Raw genomic sequence first — 12389 nt, 5'->3', positions numbered from 1 at the left:
GATGCCTCAGGCTAATTAGCAGCCCCAGTCCCAGGAGACAGAGATGGACTCAGCCTGCGGTTTGCGAGGGACGCATTTGCTCCCCCTCATCTGGCACAGGCTCTTCCGGGATCCGGCAGTGCTAATTGCCCTGGATGAACATGTTTACTGTCTTTCAGCTCCCAGGAGGGGCTCTAGGCAAGGCATGAGGCCAAGCTCCTCCCCACCCCGTGGCTGTTAATACTACGCTGCTGTAAGTGAGCCCTGTTGTTAGACAGAGAGGGCCGCTGCAACACTCAACAGCCCATCCAAACTCCAGAGCTTTCTGATTCTTAACTGCATGCCTTTGAGGGGCTTGTACCTATCCTTTATTTTAAAAAGGGCACTGCAAGTATGCCAGGGCCTACATGGACAGAGGAGATACCCTCCTGGCACAGTTGCTCCCCTCTGCCCAAAGCAGTCCGGCATACTGAGGTGGTTTCCCATGTGGTACACCCACCCACTTCTGCCCCCAGCCTGGAAGAGTTTGCCAGGAGTTCAACGCTCCATGGCATCAGCCACATCTTCCGCCATGGGTGCAACACAGGCCGCAAATTTCTGTGGATCGTGGCCTTCCTGGGCTCCCTTGGCTTCCTCATCCACGTCTATGCAGACCGAGTGGATTTCTACTTTCAGTATCCTCACGACACCACGCTGGAAGAAGAGACCCTCCCCAGTCTGACTTTCCCAGCGATCACCATCTGCAATCTCAACCCTCTTCGCTTTTCCCAACTCTCTGGCCATGACCTCTACTGGGCTGGAGAGTACCTGGGCTTCCTGGATGGCGATGACAAGATTGCTGTGTCCAAGGGTGAGGACGGGGACATTCGGGAGGTGCTAAGTAAGAAGCTAATGCAGAGCAAGGGGGAAAGGAACCTCCCGTTCAACTTCACGGAGCTCCATGACCGCGCTGGGCACCAGATGGACCAGATGCTGGTTCTGTGCAGCTTCGGCAATGAGTCGTGCAATGCCAGTGACTTCGAAACAGTGAGTCTACTGCCACATCGCTGGTCTGTTGAGGATAGTGGGAACACCTCATGGTGATCATGGAATGGGTAGCATGGGTTCTTAGCTAAGCTAGGGACAAGCAAATAACTGGTAATTCTGTTCCTTCTCTTAAATCAGGGCTGAGGAACCTGTGGCCTGCCCAGTGTTGCCGTACAACAACTCCTATCATCCCTGACCATTGGCCGTGCAAGCTAGGGCAGGTGAGAGTTGGAAGTGCCACAGCTTCCTCATCACTGTATTGAGAGGAGAATTTGATCCACACCAAACCTTTCAAATGACTGAAATGCCATATTTAGGCCAAGCTCTTTTTAAAAAGCTCAATAGTCTCTCCTAGGCCAGTGCTCCTCTCACAAACCGGAACTAAGTTCTCTTGTTAACCCTTGTTTGTGTTCTCTGTAGCCTGTGGCCATTGCGGGGATCAGGCACATTTCCCTATAATCGCTAGCTAATGAAACATGTCGGACTCTAGTCACTCTGAGGTTGTATCTTTAAAGTGTTCTTCCAGTGCCAGGGGGTAATCATGCAGATCACTTCTGCCTCCATCTCCTTTTGGCTACATAGATATTGCTGTTTAGGATTTCACTCAGAAAAGGCTTCAAAACCTCAGATTTCTACATCTCATCGGTGTCCCTCACCCTGGGCTTAGAGAGAACCTGCATTACTTTTCTCATCTCACTGGGAAACAATATTTGATGCTGCAAGTCATTCTTTGGGTAGGAGGTTGTGAAGAGTTGTTCTAGTATGACAATGAATCTGAACATTCTTGGATCCTGGTTCTGTTCACAGTTATAGGCAATAACAGCAGAGCGGCAGGGAGTGGGGTTTGTGTTTGGTTTTCAGTAATAGGCTTTGCAGTAGTGGGAAGAACAGACTGCTTTGGCTGGGATGAGCCAAGGGTCCTGTGTGTTGATGTGGGAAGAAACTTCATGGCATGCTTAGATACTCCAGGCTATACACTGTGAGCAAAGTCTTTTTTCAGAGTTTGGGCCCACAGCTTGTGGGGAACCACTTCCTTTCATCCTAACGAAACAATTAGTGTTTTTAATATTCTGTTGAGAGCCACCCAGAGTCACTGGGAAAACCCAGCCAGATGGGTGGGGTATAAATAATAAATTCTTATTATTACATTATTATTATTAACTAAATCTGGAAAGGGTTCAAACTCATTTGGGATCCTAAAACTGAGAATCTTCATCTCCATGACTTCGCAAGAGATCTAGGGAAGGGGATACTGTGCTTCATGCCCTAGCATCAGCCTTCCAGCTACTAAGACAAGGGGTGGGAAACCTTTTTTCAGCTTAATGGCCACATTTAGGGGTATGATTTGCTGGTGATGCAAAGGGCCAGAGTAAAAAAACGGGCAGAACAATACATATGACTTACTTTTGGACAGTAGACTACGGCTGTGTACACCCTATGCCTTAAAAACACATGCAAACGACGTTTCACCCCTCAAAGAATTCTGGGCACTGTAGTTTACTGCTCACTATCCAAAGTGGCAGGTAAAAGGCAATATTATTCAAGCAATATTATTATTGCTGAGCCACCCGCTCCAAAAAGAAGGGCAAGAAGCCCAAGGAAGTAGTCCTGGGTATGATCCATCTCCTTGCCTTGTCCACCTCTTCTACCTGGGTTGGCCCTGGGAGCTCCTCATTGCCACCTGTGTTGACACTAGAGCGAGGATGTGTCTGTGTTCCTTTGGATAAATGGTAGGTGTCTGCCTCCTGCTATCTTCCTTCCCATTTGGATGAGACCCCCCCCCCCATAAAATGGAATTAAGTTCGTTCTCTCTCTCTCTCTCTCTCTCTCTGTGTGTGTGTGTGTGTGTGTGTGTGGAGAAGGACTTGATCTGGCCCTGCAGGCAGCCACAGCCTGCTGCAAAACAGCCGTTTCATTATCTCTGCTTGCAAAATCAAGAATGCTTTGGAAAGCGCAAATCTCTGCCAGCATCCGCCAGCCCCCTTCCCAGCTTCCTGCTAATCAGCATTCCAGGTCAGTTAGGCACCACTGGTATGGATTGTGGCATAGCCTCCTTGGCCATTTCTATTGCACACCCCTTCATTTTGGGTTTGGTGTATATAGATACACCTTTAAAATGGGTTCACACTTTTTTCTTCTGTTACAACATAGTTAGTAGATGTGCTTAACTAATCAAATGAAAGTCTCTGACGTCTGTCTTGTGCTAACCCCCAGTCTTCAGGTGAATGTTCTACTTTTTTTCTTTAAAGCACAGCATGAACATTTAGTCAGGGAAACAATTTTTTGACGTTTTGCTGTTTGTTTGTTTGTTTGTTTGTTTGTTTGTTTGTTTGTTTGTTTGTTTGCTTGTTTGCTTGCTTGCTTCTAAGGAAAAATCAATTATAAAAAGAGTTTCAAAGCTGTTTGAGGGAGGAGGGGCAGTGGGTTTGTGACATCACAAGGCCAGCCAATCCACTCTGTTCACGGCCAGATTCTTCTGGAAAGTGGCTATGATCAATCCGAGTCAAGGAAATGTACTTTTATATTATACAATATGATATGCAAACTTCGACAGCAAGTTGACCACTCAAATATGCAGTTTTTGAGTTGGATGTGGACCCTGGCTGGGTCAGATTGAGATAGCACCAGATCACCCTGGGTCAGCCCACCCAAGTCAATCCAGGGCTGTCAGAAGGTGGAACAGCTGGGCAGGGGGAGAGAGGAAGTAGAGGAAGGCAGCCTCTACAGTTTTAAAGAACAACATGGGACTGTTTGCAAAAGGGCTTATAAAAAGCTCCACACTGTGCTTTGGCTGTGCATGGCTGTTCTCAGCAAGGGAACACACATACAACCCTAAAGTTCGACTATCCGCTTGTATTCTTCTTGCAAAGTACTGACAGTCTGGAGGCACCCTGAAGGGTAGGAGACATTCTTAAGGGCAGGTAGAGGATGTGGTTCTCAGATCCTATCTGCATATAGAATGGAACATCGTCTATCCTGACACTGGGGGCCAGTTGGGCTAGGGTGTGGTTGTGACTGTTTTGTGTGAACATGTCTTTAAATGGTACATGCCAGTTGCCTCTTTTCTAGACATCAGGGTGCAATTGTTGTTCTTCAGGGTAACCTTTGTGAGCTACAAATCAGGGGCTTGAGCACTTGGCAAATGGCAGGGAGCTGGCAGAGCCTAGGAGGGCCTGGTGACATGGGTGCATATGAATGTGGCCAACTAAGTGTTGGAAATGTTGGGATGCAACTCAGCTTGTTGAGGGATTTGCATGGGATTGAAGCAGGAAGAAAAGGGATTCTCTGAGATTCCTAAATTGCCTCACTGTCCTTTTATCTCTATGCTGACCTTTCCTTGATGCTAGACTGATATTTTCAGGTTGCAGCACTTGCTTCCTGCCTATCTTACTCTTCTCTCCCTGACTTTCTTGAGAGAGGTCATCTTGCGATGTATCTCTGCTAAGTGCAAGGACCAAGCAGGACTCCATTGCATCTCAAACTTAGCTGTAACTAATAACTCTTTTCTATTCTAGTATGCATATCCTGTAATAAACTTAAGCTTTCTTATTTTCCATACCAACTGTCTCTGTGTGTGATTGCAACTAAAGTAAGCCTGCTCTGCCAGCAAGGATTCAATACACAGACAGCTTTCAAGCTGTGTGCTAACTCTGCAAAGTAATTCAGCAGTGAGGGCAGGCAGAAATCTTCTCTTCTCTTCCCTCCCTCTCCCCCCCCCCCAGCCTATCTCTTAAAGGGCTAATTTGGGGCTGGTACAGCACTTTCAACTGCATGGGGATTTTTTTTTACCCCTAAACAGAACAGGCATGTTATCTCCCCTCCCCTGCTGTCCATTCTACACTTTGCCTGAATTTAGGGCTGTTTTTTTCTATATACTGACTCATTCGTATCAAAATTTGGATCTCATTCAGGTATGGGCTTAAGCTGGGTTTGAAGGGTTAAGCTGGAATGGAAGCTTTGGTCACTTTTCTCTGTGAAGGGAGCTCTTGCTCCTCAGGCTTGGCAGCAAAGCTGCGATGACTGTGAGCTTTCCTTGGGGCTGTGATCTAGGGTCATCAAGTCCAGGATCTTGCACCTTTAAGAATGCCCCCAGCTCTGGCTTTTCTTCATCACACAGATCATGGGGTGGGGTATGGGTGTGCGCAGTGTGTATGCATGAGAGCCCTGTTTCCCAGGTTCTGGGAAAGACATATGGCAAGACTCGTTGCTGGGCAGTGGAGACAGCGGCTGCTGCAAGCTGAAACTCAGAGCCCTTGTGGCTGGTGGCTGCTGTGTGCTCAGTGGCTCGGAGCTATGCACAGGAAGAGCCTTAATTCAGTGTGACGGCTCCACTCATTGCGATAATGAGAACAAAGTGAGGCTGCCGTGTGGTACAGTGCACAGGTGTCAGCCGGCTGGCGCTCATCGCATCCCAGCGCTTCAGAGGCAAAGCAAAGGCTGTGGTGTGTGTAAGGGGCGATCAGCAGTTATTTTGGGCGATCAGCATCTAAGGCAGGAATCACCCTCTGAAAAACAATTGGTCTTTAAGCCAGGAGGACCCCGGGATAACACCACCAGCCATAATGTTTTCCTAAGGGCTCAACTACAAGGAATCTGGTGTGCTCAGGCTGACAGGCATGATTCAGCTGGCACTGACTCTGAGTCCTGGCACAAAAGGGAACAGTGCCATCAGACCCCTGACGCACAGCATACCCCATGTTGCCACTTCAGCACTGACCCAGATGGAACCCCTCAGCACGTCGCAAACCTGTTGATGCCACATCCATATTCACGCATGCCTTTCTCACAGCATTAGTCCAGGAACATTTCCGGGATGGAGCCGCAGAGAACTTGCCAGCTTGATGGTGCTACTGCCAAATATGAAAGAAAAGGGCACTGCCAGTCTGTTGCTGCCAGGTCTGACTTGGTGGGACACACATCAGAAGGTGGAAATGGGGGGGGGTGAACATGAAAGTGTCCTTATGAACTTCCAGTGCCTGTGGAAAGAAACACTTGCTTATACATCTTGCTGCCAGGAATGGTGTATTTTCATGTCAGCCCCTCTCCTTCCCCCTTTGCCCCACAACTAGGCACCTGTCAGGCTGCTAGGAAAGTGACCCTCTTCCCTTCACCACTGGCTTCCCAGAGAAGCTGCCAGGGCAGGAGGAAAAAGGAGGAAGGGCCCCTGCTCAAAGTGCGTAATAACTGAGAAAGGAGTCCCACATCCTGCCCCCTCCTCTGCCTGCCTTTCCAGAGTCAATGGGGCGAGGATTATGAGCCATAAAGCTAGTGATCAATGGATGCTGATGGGAATGTTTCCGGTGAATAAAGCTGGCACCTGGGAGAAAGGAATGGCGCTCTCTCTCTCTCTCTCTCTCTCTCTCTCTCTCACACACACACACACACACACACACACCACTATTTCACTAAGGGAAGGTGGAATATGGCATGGCTGGTGGGTATTGCAGGGTTAGACCAGAGGAGGGTAGAAGAATGGAAGGCCTTTGCAATGGAGACCTATGGAGGAAAAGGAGGAAAGAATGTAAGTAATATGATTTATCCCGCTGAGGTGCTCTGGTACCACGGGTCAAAATAAAGGTGATTGCCACACAGCATAGGAAACCTGCCACACTGAATGCAATTTGCTAAAATAGATCCCTCTGGGACATTGTGCTTGAAGTGTCTTTGGAGCAACTTCCTAGAGAATGCCTGTGTGGGACATTCCTCATGCCCCAGGCCTGTATACTTCTGGCTAGCAGACAAAGAAGGTCTGATGTGGCAAGGGGATTCTCCACGTCTGCTATGCAGAGAAGTGTGGAGGACATGATGGGTTGTGTGTGTGGCTAATGGCTGGGTAGTTGAAGTAAACTGGTCAGCTTTGTGGAGCCTTGGCCATGTAGAAACAGGGGTCCATATATCTTGGCCCACATGATCCTGAAAAACATTCCCTCCTGTTGACAGTTCAGAGGCATGATTCCACATAATCCAGTCTACAGTCTGTGACATTGCTCTGTGTAAAACTTAAGCTGAAAAAAGTGAAGGCTTATGCCACAATAAATCTGCTATCCTTTAAGAGGGCACAAAACTCTTTGTCGGTTTGGTTCAGCTGGTGTTGAATGGGAAGCAAATCCCCAGCCACTTGGGCCTCACAGTCGTAAACGCAGTCCCCAGTTAGGGTGGTGGAGGTGATAGCAAGGCAAGCGGGAGGGCTGATTGAGGGAGGCTCTTTGAGGAAGGGTTTTATCTCAGGTTGGTGACAGTTAGATACCTTGGAGAGTGGTGACATGCTTTACGACCTTCATAAAAGCAACAAGGGCACCTGTGTTTTTGTGTTTGTGATACCTTAAAAGCTAACAAATTTATTGTGTCAGAGGCTTTGGTAGGCCGGAGCCCATTTCAGCAGCTTCGTGAAGCACTACCTGCAGTGGACAGTTTTCACCTCTCTCTCTCTCTCCACACATATACATGGATCCAGACAGATGCATTGGGATAGTGACATTACAGACTGAAGCTGGAAGGCCCAGCAGTGTTTGAGGGGGGTTGTCAATTCAGAGCAAACCCAAAATGGGATCCACAAACAGAGTGAAAAGAATTAGAAGAAGTAGGTGTGCCCCACTCCCAACTGGCATAGTGAAGTGAATGGTGTACTGCAAGTGTGGAGAGCTTTTCTATCTGTTGAAGGCTGCTTTCCCTCAGGGTCAGCCTGTTAGGGCTTTGCATTTGAGTGGTGGGCAGAGGCAGGGCCAAAGGTGGATAGAGCCAGAGACAAAAGTGGACAGGAGAGAGCATAAACACCTTAAAGAGTACAATCAGTTTGCATACACACCATACATTTAAAGCAACCCCCACCCCTGCCTGATAATCATGGGAACTGTACTTTACCCTTCACAGAGCTACAATTCCCAGCACTCTTAACAAACTACATTTCCCAGGATTCAGGGTGAGCGGGTGAGCTTTAAATGTATGGTGCATATGCAGCCTTGCTTCATGTAATGGGTTGGTCAACCCCATCTTTACTGAGCTAAGGTCTGATAGTATCAAATCAACAAACAAATGCCTACTGCTTTACTGCTGGAATCCTTTCTGTTGAATTAGTGACTTTCAAGGCTCTTGCAGAATGTCCAGGAAGACTGAAGTGTTCCACAACAAATTTCCTTCATGTTTATTCAAGTCCACTCTGCCTAACAAGCTTGGTGGGCGAATGAGGCCTCTAAGCCATTGCTGACCCAGAGATTGCTCCTCTCCTCCCTCCAGTACGCAGCAAATGAACAGAAAGGAGCTGGGTGGCACTCACAAATCCCCTGAAATCTGAACACAATCTTATTAAGAACCACTTAAGAGGTATCGCAGTGAGCTGTGATTCAAGCAATCGCAGGCTCATCACCTTGACAGAGCCTGCCTTCCACACAGCCCTAATGGTGCCAGCATGGTCCAAATAGCAGCTCATTCCCAAGGCCAACTCATGCCATCAGCATTGTCTCCAGCTCCATGCAGTTGATTACAACAATCATAAAGCTCTGAGGAGAGGAAGGTGGGAGAGAGGAATGACTCAGTGATGTCCCCCCCCCCCCGCCCCAGCAGTTTTCATAGAAAAATAATTTAAGGGAGGGGAAGTTAACAGGTTGCTCACCCATTTCTGGTTGTGTGAAGGGTGTGTGCTATACACTACTGGAGGAAGTTCCAATTTTTTCACTGCAAGGGCTGCATCTGTCCAAAGGCCTGTGTGGGAAAGCACATCAGTACTTCAGCTGCTAGGCACAGAGCTATGAATTCCTGTGTGAGCATAAGTGTCACAACATTTATGCATCTTTACTCAGGCACTGCTCAGGCATTGCTCAGTGGTGGCAGTTAGGAAATGCAGCATGCCCATTATCTGTGCCACAACTGGCCCCTTCCGCCTTGCTTAGCAACATAGGAGCATAGGTAGCTTAGTCAGGTCAAGGGTGCTGCTGTCCAAATCACCTGGTGAGCATCAAGTTGGGGGTGGTTGCTTATACATTGGCATAGAACAGCCTTCTCTAACTTGATGATCCTCAGCTGTTTTGGACCACAGTTCCCATCAGCACCAACCAACTCTGATACCAACTCAGACTCAGCTAGGAGTCTGGGTGGTGTGAATAAATCTTGGCAATGAGCTGGCTGGTTTCAGAACACACAGGCACCATTCCCCTTCTTCCATACATTCTGAAGCCCCAAAATGGTGAGGAGTGGGAGGGACTTGCTTGAGAGCAGTTTGTGGCCCCATCCCATTCCTCAGAGTGCAGGCATTTGGCACTGACATGCTCCCAACATGCCACGGTGCTTTCTCCAGAGCATGTCCAGGCTCTGACAGGTAAATACCAGGCTATTTTTAGCCGCTCCCCCTGCTGCGTGCTGCAGCTGTTCCTTTCATTCAGATGAACAGATTTACCTCAATTTCACGTCCCACTGAGGCACAAGCCTAATCTCCCTGAAATTAACCTTTCCTGCTTCCCAGAATACCTGTCCCCTGGGCCAGGCCACTTGGGATCAGGGACTAATCTCCAAGTAATGAGCCAGAACCAAAGCTGACTGTCCCCATATTCGCTGGGGCATGCCTGACAGCTCTGCCAGGGGAGTCACTTCCTTGACCATTGCTGATCCCTGGGAGAAAGAGTCACTTTTTCTAGGAGGGTACAGAGCCTCCCCAGATCATGGGTGGCTGGGGGTTTGGAGGATAACAGCAGTGGGTGGGTGGGTGTATGTGTGGATGGGTGAGGGGGAAAGTGTTGGGTAGTTGCTGTGAGATTGGATCAAGCCTCAGCTCCACCCACCTTAACCCCCTGCTTTGTGCAATGCTGCAAGAATGTGAACTGAACCTGAAAACTTATTGTTGTTGTTGTTGTTTAGTCGTGTCTGACTCTTTGTGACCCCATGGACCAGAGCACGCCAGTCACTCCTGTCTTCCACTGCCTCCCGCAGTTTGGTCAAACTCATGCTGGTAGTTTCGACAACACTGTCCAACCATTGCATCCTCTGTTGTCCCCTTCTCCTTGTGACCTCAATCTTTCCCAACATCAGGGTCTTTTCCAGGGAGTCTTCTCTTCTCATGAGGTGGCCAAAGTATTGGAGCCTCAGCTTCAGGATCTGTCCTTCCACATCTGTTCTGAAAACTGGAGGAACACAAGGGCTTTTTTGTTAATTTCTGTCCGTGAAAATGTAGTCTCCTGTTAGAAGCAGAATGGTTTTGAACCTATCAAGACTTTGCTCACCATGCCTAGGCATTAAAGTGCCAAATATTAGGGACAGTGTTGGTCTTCTGGCCACCACCCACAGTGAACACAGAAACTGCTCCTCTGATAGCAGGCTGCAATGGTAATGACACCTCCAGGATGTGGCTGTGTATCCTTGTAACTATTTTAGGATGCTCATGAGCAATGCATTGTAATACATTCTGTAATTCAGTCTTGGAGACAGTATTATTCCACCCACTCTGCCACTGTAAGAATAGGTGGGTGACAAGTTTTGGATGACTACTTTGTGACATTTTTAGTTGGTCCTAATAAATGTAATTTTTGGATACACCCCTTATTGGGTCAACCTATTTCTTTTGTTATGTCCAACTTTTTTTATTCCTTAAGCATATAGCTTAAGGCTTAACCATATAGCTTTATCATTCTGTAGCATATGGCTAATGTCGCTGGAGGGCACTGTGTTGATTTGGAGATATATACTGTATATATACTCCTTTTTCTGTTTTGACCCCAATGAAGCCAAGTTCTTTGTTATTTTATTTTATTTTAAATGAAATCAAAAGGTTAGCAATGGGCACCCATACTCATTTGGTCACTGGAGGACTATATAAGTGGCATTCCCGTCACCAATCCATCATAGCGTCAGTGATTTATTGGGACTGCATACAGAATATGACACACTTAAGTGCTGAGAAAGGTAGGACAAGGCCTGCATGCAGCACGAAGCAAGGCTTCCATGTGAGATGTATCTATTCTCCAGAATATGCCCCTTGCATCAGTCTTAGATTGGAGAGAGGCACCTCTTTCATTGTTTGGAGCTGCATAATGGTGATTTCTGGGGCCTCCAAACCTAAAGTGAAGACAGGGGTGCTGTCCTTGGTGCTGGCCTTGTTTTGGTCTTCTGGTACTGTCCAAGGTTCTGAATCTCATCGCCTTTGGTGGTGCTAGCTAATCTATTTGTTAGCTATATGCATTGGATATAGGTGTAAGCCCGACTTTAATGCCCAAAAGAAAACTCATGGTGGATGATGAGAAGAAGAAGAAGAAGAAGAAGAAGGAGGAGGAGGAGGAGGAGGAGGAGGAGGAGGAGGAGGAGGAGGATGGACAGGATTAAATACCAATATTCCATTAAAACAACCAACAAACACATCTCAGTGACCTGCAGCATACTGTAAATAAACACATCCTGCCTGTGTGAAAGCTTGCTGAAATAGGGATTTTCTAAAGCTAAAGAACACCAGAGCCCAAGAGCCTCCCCTGGAAGGAACCTCACATTTACAGTGCTGCTACATATATATCAATCTCTGACTTTTGTCTTCTGGGTTTCTGGGGGTTTTCCTGTTGTTATTCTGTCTCTCACAGCTACAATAAACCTACCATTAAAATTATGGACTGGTCATTTCTTCATCAGAGGGCAAATGGGCAAATTTAGCAGAGGATCAAATACTTTCCCCCCTCACTATAGCAGTGGAGATACGATAGTCCCCTGTGACACCCCATAACGTAGCCACCAGGGGGCCAAAAGGCACTCTCCCAATACTACTCTCTGGATTTGGTCCTGAAAGCAGGATTGCAACGACAGTAACACAGTGTCCCCAGTTCCCATTCCCCAGAGCCAGTCCAGGGGGATATCATAGTCAATGGTATCAAATGCCAATGAGAGATCAAGAAGGAGGAGCAGGTCGCATATAAGGAATTGCTTCTTGACTGACACTGAGTATGGAGGCATTTTAAGATTAAGACTAGCATCTTGACTCTTACCTGGAAACTGCTAGCCAGTGCAATCTCATCGGCACTGAAGTAACATATTCTCCCTGGTAGCTAGCCAGGCAGCAGTTTTTTTGTACCAGCTGCTATTTCCAAACCATCTTAAAAGAGAGTCCCACAGAGAGGGTATTTCAGTAATCGATCTGAGAAGTTCTGAAGGCATGGATGACTTGGGCCATATACCCATCCTTGTGGAGAGGGGAGAGGTTGTGGTTGGCATCTCAGCTTAAGCAGGTAAAAGAGATTTGGCCCCTTTGCTTTTTAGCATAGTCCAGGATGCTGGGCCATCTCTTGGGTGCTGTATGAAGTGCTGGAGCTTGACTTTTGAATGCTGTCATGCTTCCCTACCTACTGTGCCAGCTGTGGCACTTGCTGGCTCTCTACCTTGCTGGAAGTTGGTGAGGTAGCGATGGATTTTTACAACAG

The 12389-nt window shown here is 47.6% G+C and overlaps 1 protein-coding gene across 3 annotated transcripts in view; it reads left to right on the top strand.

Annotated features, from left to right (window-relative positions):
* Positions 1 to 357: 357 nt before the first annotated feature.
* ASIC4 (acid sensing ion channel subunit family member 4) overlaps positions 358 to 12389 on the top strand; it is a 210281-nt gene continuing 198249 nt past the window's right edge. For all 3 annotated transcript variants that reach the window (XM_081839317.1, XM_081839320.1, XM_081839322.1), the window contains exon 1: positions 358 to 1005. In XM_081839317.1, coding sequence (XP_081695443.1) covers positions 373 to 1005 — 633 coding nt within the window. In that variant the 5' untranslated portion in view covers positions 358 to 372. The remainder of the gene's footprint in view (positions 1006 to 12389) is intronic.

Source organism: Podarcis erhardii, assembly GCF_964252035.2.
Source record: "Podarcis erhardii genome assembly, chromosome: 1".
Lineage (NCBI taxonomy): Eukaryota > Metazoa > Chordata > Lepidosauria > Squamata > Lacertidae > Podarcis > Podarcis erhardii.
This window is presented reverse-complemented; position numbering and strand designations above follow the sequence as displayed.